The sequence below is a fragment of the Haliotis rubra genome, unplaced genomic scaffold (genome assembly GCF_003918875.1).
Source record: "Haliotis rubra isolate DU_JTF1 unplaced genomic scaffold, ASM391887v1 Scf511, whole genome shotgun sequence".
Lineage (NCBI taxonomy): Eukaryota > Metazoa > Mollusca > Gastropoda > Lepetellida > Haliotidae > Haliotis > Haliotis rubra.
The window spans coordinates 220,794-234,408 of NW_025767204.1; the positions used below are offsets into that span (position 1 = coordinate 220,794).

General features: G+C 41.9%; 1 protein-coding gene across 3 annotated transcripts; it reads left to right on the forward strand.

The window, feature by feature from the left end:
* The first annotated feature begins 550 nt into the window (after positions 1 to 550).
* On the forward strand, positions 551 to 13,615 carry LOC124292294 (polypeptide N-acetylgalactosaminyltransferase 5-like). Of its 3 annotated transcripts, XM_046729361.1 has the most exons (11): positions 3,263 to 3,332; positions 5,437 to 5,492; positions 6,405 to 6,870; positions 7,083 to 7,236; positions 8,120 to 8,286; positions 8,495 to 8,659; positions 9,793 to 10,009; positions 10,497 to 10,614; positions 11,989 to 12,168; positions 12,460 to 12,588; positions 13,439 to 13,615. In XM_046729361.1, exons 3-11 carry the CDS (start codon positions 6,450 to 6,452, stop codon positions 13,598 to 13,600), a joined length of 1,713 nt encoding a protein of 570 aa, XP_046585317.1. In that variant the 5' UTR covers positions 3,263 to 3,332; positions 5,437 to 5,492; positions 6,405 to 6,449; the 3' UTR covers positions 13,601 to 13,615. The 3 variants fall into 3 exon arrangements, with proteins under 3 accessions (XP_046585315.1, XP_046585316.1, XP_046585317.1); XM_046729359.1 differs by lacking the exons at positions 3,263 to 3,332; positions 5,437 to 5,492 and adding an exon at positions 551 to 616; XM_046729360.1 differs by lacking the exon at positions 5,437 to 5,492 and having other exon boundaries at positions 3,227 to 3,332.

The following is a 13,615-nucleotide window of genomic DNA, read 5'->3' on the forward strand; positions in this document are numbered from 1 at the left end:
CCATAGCCAACATCGATATCGAGCCCCAGCCTGTCAACCATTGAAAACGTTTTGGGCATCATAGAGAGACGCGTGCGTGCGTCAACGTCATGGGACGCTGGACATATTGTCTGAACCAGGCGCTGTGAGAGGAGTGGGCAGGATACCCTCAAATCCCCATACGCAGTATGCCTCTTCGAGTGAGTTATGCCTGACATTATAGAAGTATTACTCACTACTGGTCCAAATGTCTTGCTATTCTACAGTAGTTCAGTATACTAACATGCTGTATCCAGAACAGACAGCTAATCATATTAACGTTTCAGCCCGACATTACGGATTGTTATTCTTTCGGGATTCTGCTCAAGTTCAAATCATTTGAACTCTTTCACTGATAGTATAAATATTATTATGTAAATAATACATAATTCTGTTTTTTAATGTTATGAACATGAAGTAGTCCACTAAGTATTTGGCGAATGACAACGTTATTACTTTCTTCATCCAAACACCACGACTAGCACGTGCACTCCGTGAGACTGACATGTCCAGTGGTACAAGCAAGGTCTGTATTTGCCGACACTTCAAGCATATGTTGATGTTGCTATCCATGAGCTGGTTTCGAAGAAAAGTTGAAGTGAGTGAACATCTTGATTGTCTTACCTTATGTGATGACCCCCGCGGCCCACATCACTGTGCCGAATTGGCTCCTCCCTTTAATCACCTTGGCGTTATACTGTTACCTCCTTTAGTTTGTACATCAACTGATGTTAGCATATCAGCTGCAGCATACCCCACACACCCAAACACTAGAAAAAAACCCAAAATACAACAACACGCAAAAAACAACAACCCACAATCTATCTACTTAGATCTGCACCAAACAGTTGGTTTTATTATGTTTTTAGCCGAACACTCAAAGTCACTTTCTTTAACACACTTAAGGAAGTAATAGTATTACTGCACGCGTGGTTTGAAATGTTCCATAGCCACATTGCAGGTGAGTGCACGTCGGAATATTGTTGTACCACTGCTACATGTTTCTCAGGTTTCAAACGCATTTGTAACCCGCCGCCATATAGTTGGAATATTGCTGAGTGCGGCGTAAAACTAAACTCACTCACTCAATCAAACGCATAACGTCGATGATCATCGCCTCTCTGGAAACTCAACGATGACATGAGAAGTTGGTTGCAAACTGCTGCATAGGTAAGGTTCTGGATACTATACTGGTGTAAGAGTGCATGCCGGGATGGAACGAAATCGTCTACACAGATGGTATTGGAATGCAAGACGTCCACGTGTCATCCCTCACCTTGCAGCTGGGGAACGTCAGCACTGGGATAGTAGACACCTGGAGTAAAGAAACTGCATTATTTGATGTGATGCCATTTCTTAATGCAAAAAGATAACAACATGATTTGAGGAGTTTTCCCTATTAATAATCACTGTTTAACTGCTCACAGGCCTAGGATACTATCGAAATCTGTATGATTTGACACTAAACATCGTGACGCGCCCTAGAAGAATGCGGTGTCAAAAGTCAGTTCACAAATTCAGTATCGCGTGTGTCCACCATTGGCGTTGATGCAGGCTTGACACCGACGGCGCATAGACGACACTAAGCGATTGAAGAAAACTTGAAGAGTGTTGTTCCATGTCTGAACCAACGTTTGTCCCAATTCAGCTAACGTCAATGATCCTGGGCTTGACGTAAACGTCTCTCCATTTCACCCCAAGCGTGCTCGATAGGGGATGGGTCCAGAGAAACAGCTGGCCAGGGGAGTACCGGAATGTTCTGCTGTCTCAGGAAATCTGTCACAACACGATCGACACCGCCATATAGCTGGAATATTGCTGAGTGCGGGGTAAAACTCCCACCGATCGACATGTGGACGGGCATTATCTTGCTGAAGCCTGAAGTTACGTCTCTGTCTTTGAATGAACGGCTGTACATGAGGCCCAATGATCCTTGTATCGCAGATCTGTCAGATTGCCATTGATTGTCAACAAGTTGTGTCCGACCATGAGATGTGATGTGGTTGTACTGTCTTGCTGATGTGACTTGGTTGACTGCTTCTCGGCACTGCAATGATCGATGTTCAAACGGCCAACTGTCTGGCCCAGACGCAGGTATTTGCAGATCATCGCCCTTTAGCTGCAATCTTCATGAGTGCGGCGTAAAACATGGAAAGAATGGATCATTATCTTGAACATTATAGTGTCCAGTTTTGATCATCTAGACTTTCTGACAATACAAATCTTCTTATTCACATAGCAGGTACATGTGGTTGTCTGATCACAGTTTTACATGGTCGATGGTTATGTGCATAAACTTGTCGCAGGGATGGGCCAGAGGGAGAGTGTTTTCTCACAGTCTTGCAGTCGAAGCTTCAGATGCACTTTATGAACGACAGTTTCCTTGTCACGTGACCAGCTTCTCGTTCCGTAGAGAAGAGGTATACCGCCAACATACACAGAGCTTCCAACCCCAAGAGAAACAATAGCTTGCGATGCCGGGGGTTCAAGAGCCGCAGCCCCATGCCGGGTCCTGAAGCCCACCTCAAGCCAACGTATAATTGCTAATTCCCGTCTCAGAAAAATCACTGAAAACGATATATTCAGACGTATTTGTGTGTTTTAAACCGAGTTTTATTTTTCCATATGAACCTGGTTTGACGTGAGATTTATCTGTTTAATCGTGAGAGCGTGACATGAGTAATACAAGCGTGAGTCTCATACCAAACACGTGAGAGTTGGCAGGTGTGAATACCATATTATTATTGTATGTAAATTAGAGAACAAATTACCAGCAAAGTTTAAACTTTGCCAAAGCTTCTCAGAAGGAACAGCTAAACATCATTATAGTTGCGTTAAACTATATATCCCATGTCGCGCAAGTGATTCTCTCTGAAGAAAAATCAGTCCCCACAATTATCACTTGAAATGTCATATGACGCATACTAAAGACTGGAAGATCGCACCCTGATGCTATGTTCCGTTGTAATACCGTCATGTTGCAAGATATGTGTTAGTATGTGACTGATATCGGTGGTGTTGCTGGGTATATGTGTACACGGCATTCAGACGTTATATACGCAACATATGCCTGACATTAATGTCAGTGTTCAATAGTTTAAACTGCATGTTAAAACGTACACACATGTGCTGATCTATCTGTGTGAAACAGCTCGACAGGCGTTGTCTGACTCTGTCAAACAGCCCTAACACGGCAGTCGATCCGTGCACTATAGAAGGCCTGCGGGCTGTTGCCCTGTGTATCGACTTTATTGTAACCCACCTCGGTGGCTGCGAGCATTTCTACACAAGGGATTCTCTATTACACTCGCACAGTAAGTTAATGTATTTTTTCCACTAGTTATTCATATACTGTAAATTAATACTGACTGTTCTCATGTAACATGTCTTGCTTGCAAACCTATGTAAGTAGAAACACTGTATTTCGTGTGTACACGCCAGTGATGCTGGAGTCGCCAATGTCTTTTCAATCAATATTCAACACTGCGTTTAATGTTCGAAAAATATATCCTCAAATTGTCAAATACCTACTCACGAAAACTATTCTCATGATTTCACTTCATTTCCCCTTTTAAGTTAATCTATGATTGTGGCTTGATGTGTATTTCGTTCCAAGCAATCTGTAGTAGTAGGACAGGTGAGCTGATACCTTTTTTTGACGATCTCATTGATCTGATTTTGCCTCATGCAGTTTCACAGGGAAATGGTGCAGATAATATATGGTACTCTTGAACAATATTGACAGCAACTTAAGCTGAGCGTAAGCGAATCAAAACGCAGTATGGTTCGTTGAAAACTGTATCAAAAAGTGCTCAGCAAGATAGCGACTGAAAAAATGAAATCACTTAAATGATCTTTTTGTGTTAGAGATCAGAAAATGAGAGTGACTTTTTATATTTTCCATATAGTCATACGGCCCAACTCATGTACACAGTGAACTGTTCTGATCGATGCTGATACCGCCTAGTATTACACATCTACTTTCTGTCGATTCTCTGTGTTATCTCGTTCCTAAAGAAGACCTGTTACCAGTGTGCGAAATAGCCACAGGTCCGCTAGCCCGTGGCTCGTAAAAATCCAGTCGGGCCAGTAAATCTCCACAGTCACAGGCTCGACTGGCTAGTGAATTTTCATGGGGTCATATCACTCTCTCCGACTTGTTAAGTTATAATACACTTTCTTATCATGCAAGATTATTGCCTGATATAAATGTTCATCATATTAGCAGCTGAATGATGAAACCCATGTCATGCCGACAATGTTTTATTCTCATCTACTTGTGTAATCTTTTGCTTACTTTTCTACAATCAAATATTGGGCTTGTGAATTATGTTGTGGGCTAGTAACTTTCAGGCATAGCTAGCCCGACTGGCTAGCAACATTTGGTAACTATTTCCCACACTGCCTGTTACTTATGTAAATCGACTAACAGTAGCATGTGATCAGAGCTAATGGCGCCAGCATGGACTAAGATAAGATACACATGTTTAAGGTCCTCGATATTGCAGTGTTCAATGTATTCTGTATATACTTTCTATAGTAAGAAAAGCAGTCATATAGCATGCAGCATATAGTGTATAATATTGTCTGGCAGTTGTATTATTTCGAGCTAAGATGGATCAGTGGTATGTTTTATTCACTTCTTCCTTGACAGGATAATTTATTTTCAGAATATTTCACTGACAAGTGTCATTGCTGTGTCATTTCATGAAGTTTTTTCAGAATCTGATGGTTATAAGTTTCACATGTGTATTCTTTGCCATATGAAATAACTACCACAAAATTCTCAATACAAGAATACTTGCTTTTTAATTATTTTATATAATTAAGAATACACAATACCATTTAGAAAGTGGTCAAATCATAACACATGTTTTATTTGGGATTACACTTTCTCAATACAGATTCTAGTACTTTTGTTGGGCTGAGTCCCATCTGGGATTCGAACCCACATTCTCGGAGTCAGGCACCTCATCGCCATAACACAAAGTTAGGCATTTAATCCACTCAGCCACCCTGGCTCCACAAAAATGGAAGTCGGACAACTGGTAAACTAGACCACTTACTTTGTGTACCCCATTGACAAGTGTGAATTGCACGGCTCCCACGACCGAAAGCTATTAATTAAATACACGATGCCATTTATAATGTGGTCAAATGTAACACGTGGCTGACTTTGTGTGCTGACAGTATGGGTTCGAATCCCGGATGGGACTCATCCCAACAAAAGTACTAGAATCTGTACTTTATTGAGAAAGTGTAATCCCAAATATAATATGCATATTTTTTTAACTCACGTTTTAGAGGCGATTGACTGCGGCATTTACCATTTAACTGTGCAATAATGATATTTTAAAGTGACGAGGCGATACAGAACACGCAATTTCATTTTTTGCCTGACGTTCTCTTGCATTTCAGGAATAGCATCATACCGTGCGTCGAGAATGGGGACTTGAACCTTTTCCTCAGTGCCGGTAGCAGTCTTTAGTTATCTGTATAAATAACTTGCATGAATACTCGTGAAAGTATCATAATGCTACGATGTTGATTGTAAGGTTTGACATGTCTCTTACAGAGACCCACTTGAAATAATGAACCATCTCCCAAATAGATATCGAAAAGAACATTCTTATTTGAATGAAACATTTGCGGCGGAGCTATTTTGTGTAAGTGTGATGATATTTATCAGAAATTACTACCAGTTGAACTATAATTACTATAAGTTGAAGGAAAAGCCTCCAATGGTAAATTGGCCCAGAGTTTTGGCCATGTCGCTACAGCCAGGGAACGTTTTGGCTTGATGAAGTGAACTGTATGTTTAAGCAAAAACAGACAAAGACAGGTTCTCTTGTAATACCTCAAAATAACGTACAAGTCAACTGACCAGTGGGTGATCATCTATTACTATTTCAAGACCAATTTGTATTTTGAGTGTAAGGCAAAAAATAATCTTACTCTTCGATACTCCCAGAAAGGACAAGAACGCCTAGTTGGTTGTGACTGAAGTAAGGAATATTTCAGGTACGGATTGCGGATCATACACGCCATTACTGTCCCCTCAAAAGACGAGGGAGGGGTCTGTTCGAATCACTAAGAAACTGTTAAAAACATATATTACGAAGCTTTGGCTACCGTCGGATATATGTACAAAACCACTTCAAAGTAAAACGTGTGTATCTGTGACTGAATGGAAAGTGGTAATACCAGGTGCCGGTGTCATTTCGATCTGCAGACTGCCAAAATCAAACCACAATCCTTTGCATTAGTTCAATTGATCATTTCTATTTCTTTATCCGAATTGTTCTTGCTGGTGATCCAGCTTTCAACGTACCTATGCGGCAGTTCATAATTGCTAAAAATATATACGTGCATTGCCTATATTTCAGTGTTTTCTGCTCCGTGTTGTTGGAGACAGGTCCGCCCAGGGAAGGATGAACATCATTTCACCCAGATGGAAGGAGATCAAAGTCGTTGGTGTTTTTGTGATTGTGTACAGCTTCATAATTTCATTTCATTTACTCCGCATCATCGACAACACAGGGACCCAGGACCTCAGCGAACAACTCCAACTGTTCAAAATGGAATCATTAAAAGCCAGTGGGGATCATAAGAAGGTGTCAGTACTTAGAACAGACAATGTCGATCGTGCAGGGGAGAAAGGAAAGAGAAATGACATTCTGGCACTGGTATTACTCAATAAAGCGCCAGACTTGAACGTACAGTTGAAAAAGCAAAAACCGATCCGAGCCGGAGTGAGACAGATGGAGGCGAAGGATCTAAAATCTATCGTAAATGGAGATGCCGCTTACAATGACACAAACAACGCTAACAGTGGCCAAGTGATGTCGCCTGGTAAGGGATATAAATGTTAATCAAACTTTGTGACGGTTTTGTGTCCTCGGATCTATTTCATATTGTATAGCCTCGGTCTCGGTTTTCATCGTTTATAATGTGCTAAAATATAAATAGTATATAATATCTTTTTTTCAAAAAGAATGTTTAGGATATACAGTAATCAATAATAATTCAGCAAAGTACAAAGTCCAATCTTCATTTCATGTCAGGTTTCATGGGCGCTCCAGTGATAATAGACCGTGACACACTTACCCCCCAGGAGAAGAAGCTGTACGACAAGGGATGGGACGATAACACCTTCAACCAGTTCGCCAGTGACAGAATACCACTGACCAGGGACCTGCCAGATCTCAGGCACCCACTGTGAGTTGAGGCAGTTTCACCATATAACGGTTTACCTAGTGGACAAGGATGTAGACACAGGAGAGTTGAAACACATGTGAAGCTGTTCGTTCAGTATATGATGAACGGTACATGTATCGCTGTGTCTCCAGCCCCGCTTCCACTCCTACCTCATTGCACCCAACATAGTACGCCCAAGATTCATCTACGAATATGGCCCAAGAAAATATTCTGAGATATCACAAACCTATTTCGGCTGTTTACTTCGAAGGGGGGTTTGGGGTTAGCCTAGTGGTTACAGCGTTGGTTCGTCACGCCGCAGACCCGGGTTCGATTCCCCGCATGGGCACAATGTGTTAAGCCCATTTCTGGTGTCCCCCGCCGTGATATTGCTGGAATATTGCTAAAAGCGGCGTAAAACTAAACTCAGTCAGTCAGTACTTCGAAGGGAGCTGAGTATGTAATGGAGTGCACACTGATTGGTTTCTACTGATATGTGAATTTACCCGGTGAATGGAATTAGATGACCGTTCCTTTCCTGGCAGGTGCCGGGGTCTGCAGCTAATTAATATTATATGTTGTACATAGTAAGAGAAATCCGTTTTAAACTTGTGATGTGACAGCCTCGAGAATTGATCAACATATTTGCTTTCCAACTACCTATGCGGTAATCACAGAGCCACAAATGCTGCATGAATGGGGTCTCATAATTGAGATGTGTCGTGTTGTTAAAATGATTACAGATGGCTTTAGTGTTGGAAGTATTTAATCTTATAGCTTTGAGAGGTACGGCATGAATATTATTAGAGACAGCAGTTGGCAATGGTGTTGTAGTGAATCTTACAACAGTAGTTAAGTGAGGAATACATTGATGTGTAATGCAAAATGTCTTCGTCATCGACAGGTGCAGAAGTCAGACTTATCCATGGTCACTTCCAAGAACGAGCGTAATAATCTGTTTTCACAACGAGGCCTGGTCGACGCTTTTGCGAACTGTTCACAGCGTATTGAAGACGACACATCCGCGCTTACTGGAAGAAATAATCCTTGTTGATGACGCCTCGACTATGGGTAGGAAAGGCATAAACCGATCTTTATTTCACAAATTGTTTGAGATAACTCAGAATCATAATCCAACATATTACAAATATAGGCTTTACTACTAATATTATATATAAAACTATGTGCATGCTATAAACTATTTTGTCGGATGCTTACACAAGCTATTTCATGCAATGAGCAGTGTGAATGTTATAAATCTATTGTTTCATTGTTTCAGATCATCTGAAAAAGGATTTGGACACATACGTCGCCAAGCTGCCAAAGGTCAAGGTCATTCGCTTACCCAAGAGGGAGGGGCTAGTGAGAGCGAGGCTGATGGGGACAGAAGTGGCCAAGTCGGAAGTTTTAACTTTCCTTGACTCGCATTGCGAATGTGTGACGGGTATGTACATGTGAAATGCATATAGGCAGATGTACTAAGAGGGTAGCTGTGTTAGGACAAAGAAGGATGGCAATATTTTTGGTTCCCATAAGTGACATGATTGAGGTGTTCAAGGAATTTAAGTAATTCTAACGGCTGTAGTCCCTTCGACCCACATAAATAGGGACATACGTTCTTGTAACGTAACAAAAAATGGAATATCACTTACTCTAAGTGACGTTTTAATTAACACCTCCTCGGAGATTCTGCTTAGTGTTAGTTCTAAATAAACTCACCAGCACTGAAAACGCACCACTTACAAAAGTTGAGATCACATGTAAGCAACTGATTTTTTTAGTGGATAATAACAGATGGACGACTGACAAAAACAACAAAACAGAAAAGACGCTCATTCCTTTAATTGTTTCACAGTAAGAAAGGATCAAACACATGTGGGGTCAAATCGAACAGTCAATATCGCGTGTGACACATGCAATGCAATGTCTCCTCATCGAGTGAATAATACTGTTCTGGGGGATGGCATTCCACTCCTGCAGTAGTGCAGCCTCAAGTTCCCGGATGTTTCGTATCTGTTGTCGCCGTGAAAGACGTTGACCAATTTCTTCCCAAAAGTGCTCAATAGGGGATAAATCTGGCGACAGTGCTGGCCAATGAATTGCCGGGATGTGTTGCTGGGCCAGATACTGCATGGGAAGTCTAGCTGTGTGTTCCCGTGTGTTTTGTTGAAAAGTATGGACATCTTGGTGTTGATTGAAAAACGGTACGACGTGATGCTGAAGAATCTGGTCACGGTAGGAAAGGGCATATTAACACAAAACATTTGCCTGAATAATCTCAATGTTATAAATGAAATCTTTTGTATCCAGTGCAATATAGTCCAAAGCGATTTAAATCACACAGGGGGCGGTGGGGTAGCCTAATGGTTAAAGCGTTGGCTCGTCACGCCGAAGACCCGGGTTCGAATCCCCACATGGGTACAATGTGTGAAGCCCATTTCTGGTGTCCCCCGCCGTGATGTTGCTGGAATATTGCTAAAAGCGGCGTAAAACCAAACTCAGTCAGTTAGTTAAATCACACAGCAAACGTGAGTTCTTTTTACCTCTTGTCGTGCTCAAAAGATCTTTTTGCCACAGGATGGGCGGAGCCTCAACTCGCACGAATACATCACAACCCGTCAGTAGTAGTGTGGCCGGTGATCCCCAGCATAGATCATAGCACATTTGAGTTCAAGCACAAACCGGAGGATTTAGTAGCCGCAAAGGGGGGCTTCTACTGGGACATGAACTTCCGATGGGAGCCCATCACTGAGCGTGACAATGTGGACAGACAAGACCTTACAAGCCCAGTCAGGTATCCACTGCTGTATCTGCTCCTGTATCAGGCATGTCTCCTGCTACTACTGTCTCTGTTACGTCTACCTCTACCACTGTACCCGGTACTATGCTGTCAATGCTACTGTTTCTTCTACTACTATCGGTGCTACTTCACGTCCTACTGACTTTGCTTTGTTGTTTCACGTCCTACTGACTTTGCTTTGACTGTTGTTTCACGTCCTACTGACTTTGCTTTGACTGTTGTTTCACGTCCTACTGACTTTGCTTTGACTGTTGTTTCACGTCCTACTGACTTTGCTTTGACTGTTGTTTCACGTCCTACTGACTTTGCTTTGACTGTTCTTACACCTGCTACTGACATGCTCAATGTAATGCTGAAGAATACTTCGCCAGTCACCTGACAGCTGTCAACATGTGTGACATATTAAAGGTGTCCTTCCTGTCATATAGCAAAGTAAAGCTGCCGAAAGGACTCGTGCTAAATATGATGACTTCCCTCCTAGATCTCCGACGATGGCCGGGGGACTGTTTATGATCAACAAACAATTCTTTGAGCACCTTGGAACCTATGACCCACAGTTTGAACTCTGGGGTGGAGAAAATATGGAACTATCGTTTAAGGTGAGAAACTGTGAATTAGTATAGACATGTAAAAGCACTACCATCATTTAATCTAATTATCTTATATGATCTAATTTAAAAACCTGTAATCATAATACATGACACAGAATCATGATCTGAAGAACGAAGTTTTTCGCTTTTGTTTGTATAGTAGCATCATCAGTGCCTGCAGTGTCACACCGTCCTATGTAATCAGCCGCGAACCCTTTATATTTCAACAGTAAGCTTCATTTTGCGCCTTCAGAATGTAACATCCTACCCTTTCGTCACCACTAGCGATAATAAAAGTAAACCTCCTCGCAAACGTGTTTTATTTACTATGCTTGGATGGAAGAAAACGTATGCTTTAAAACTTATCTCAACAACAGATGGATATTGTATAAGTAAACCATATGCTATAAAATTAACAAGATATAAATCAGGACAAATTGCTGAAAAGAAATTACAGTGGCAGTACCAAATAGTGAGTGAGCGAGTTTAGCTTTACTCCACATTTAGCAATATTCCAGCTCTATGGCGACACAATACCAACTAGACTGGCACAGAGCTGTCAACCCCTAAAGATGGTTTGGAGTGAGACTGAAAAAAATAAGCCGGGGTCATGTCGAGGGCGACGCCCTGGTGGGGGGGTCTTTGGGGGGCGAAGCCCCCCGCCCCCGAAAATGAAGTTTAGTGATTTTCAGGATCATTTGGAGCCTTCTGGTGGCATTATTTTGACACTAAAAGATGCATGCTAATAAATAATAAGCCGAATCATTCGCATAAACATCGTTTTAGTACTTCGTTCATTCAGGCGTTCTTTTAATGTTCAACTTTACGCAAAAACGAACGAAAATGCGTATTAATTTTGAAATTATTTTTGGCTACCAGATATGCGTGAGATTATTGTTTGGAGGCGTGAGAGCGTGACATTTGTCAATAAAGCGTGAGACTCACGCCAAATGCGTGAGAGTTGACAGGTATGCAGTGGCAGTACAAATTCAGTGGCAGTTCAGTTACAATGACACTATGGAACAGAGGACAGCGCCGATATCAATACTGTCTGTGCTTATATTTAGCCAGCAGCAACAGTGGTACATGGTAAGTTTGGGTTGGATATCTAGGATGTAAATATGATCCTCAAACAACCGCTTGTCTTGATGTGATGCGAGATGGCAGAGGCACGCACATGCCCGCTGATATATATTAGAGCTTCCAGCTTCCAGGAATGTTTGTACTATACGTGATTATTCCATCCATTTCATACAGACAACCCTTAATGACATTAACATCTAAACACAGACACATCATGCCCTCTATCTCCACAAAAAACATGGAAATACCAGAACAATACGGAAGCATTTTACACTGAGTATTTACCGTGTTTCCCCTCAGATTTGGATGTGTGGTGGGTCGCTGAAGATCATTCCGTGTTCTCTTATCGGCCACATCTTCCGACGAACTTCTCCAATGCACTTTGCGGCCAACACCGTCCAGCGGAACTCACAGAGAGTGGCGGAGATCTGGCTTGACGAGTATAAAGACATCTATTACGAACATATTGGGACTAGACTGGTAAGGGCCAATCTAGTGATTACATTGTCATGGATCCTAATGCGTCGTGCTGTCATGGTAAATGCCATTAACTGGTTTATCCAAATCATTTATCTGCTAAATAATTATGAAAAAGATATGAAAAGATGGCGTTTGGAAAGGTCGTATCTGTGAGCTGGTTAGTGCTACTGCATCTGCATGTGAACAAGGCTCTGAATTATTTACAGAACACACCCATGCTACGTTATGACAGTGTGTATAGATGATGCACGCGGTAAACGACTTGATATTGCCGTTACTACAATGTTTCAGGCGGACATAGGCAATATTTCACAACGGCAAGATCTGAGGCGAGAGCTTAGATGTCAGAGCTTTGACTGGTACATAAAAAACATATACCCGGAAGTGTTTCTTCCTTCAGATGCGTTACAGAGAGGAACTGTAAGTACACGTCATCATTGCCCGTCTCGTCCAGTTGGGACCACCCCGGAGATGTATGGGGTGGTCACCTTCAGTGGGAATAATGCTGGCATTATTAGGCAGTTGTTTGTAATCGACAACATCTCATCTGTCCATTTCGCCCCAAGAATGAATTGCGAAGCTCCCAAATCCACCAATTTGTCTTCCACAAACCCAGATATCCGATTTCCATTTACACGCAAGATATTTTTCAACATGTGAACAAGTTTCAATCCTCCGAATCAGAGACACCATCAGTCAGTGCACACATTGTGCATTGTACTCACGAAAGACATCCCTTTTTAAACCGAATGATTCTAATTGGTATTTGTCTACCATCATACTGGAAAGTCTTGCAGCTCCCTTTAATGGTCACGTTATATATCTGAAATACTCTTAGATTAACTTTCAAACCTCATCAGCCCGGGGTTAAACGTTGCTTGCCTTGTGCTCTTTCTGTATGCACACATGCCAATGCATGAATCTGTCGTAGTGTTCCATCTGCGATACTTTACAAAGGTGTATAGTGAACACGTCACTTGATAACACGTACAGCTAGTGTGGTGTTTATTGACACGGATTCCTAAACATATTCACATAATAATGGCGTGTGGTCTTGTGCATAGTTGAAGTTAGCAACGTTGGTCACGGACCGTTCTTGGATGGGTGACCGTGTTTGGCAGCCTGACTCCACTCCTGCCCCACAAACGAAGCACATGTGAAACATGTGGTTTCACCTTAGGCAAGTGAGTTTGTTCAAAATTGCCACTTACTCCGATCCACTAGAACAAATCTGAAAATATAAAGGTAACATCCTCTATGTTGATGACAGATCCAGTCTGCTGGTGTGGAGACATTTTGTTTAGATGCAATGGAAAAGAGGGCTCACAAGAAAGCAGTACAATTAACAAAGTGTCGTAAAAAAGGCATGTCCCAGGTGAGCTATAATGAATATCGAGATAAACCGCGTCAGTATCAAAGGTACTGGATGTAGTCTTGTCAAAGTCAG

Bases quoted from the DNA above. Each gene is read 5' to 3' on its own strand.
- LOC124292294 (XM_046729359.1), top strand. From the start codon at position 572: ATGTTGATGTTGCTATCCATGAGCTGGTTTCGAAGAAAAGTTGAA. The intron at 7,237-8,119 runs GTGAGTTGAGGC...CGTCATCGACAG, and splicing joins CCAGATCTCAGGCACCCACT to GTGCAGAAGTCAGACTTATC. The intron at 12,589-13,438 runs GTAAGTACACGT...TGTTGATGACAG, and splicing joins ATGCGTTACAGAGAGGAACT to ATCCAGTCTGCTGGTGTGGA.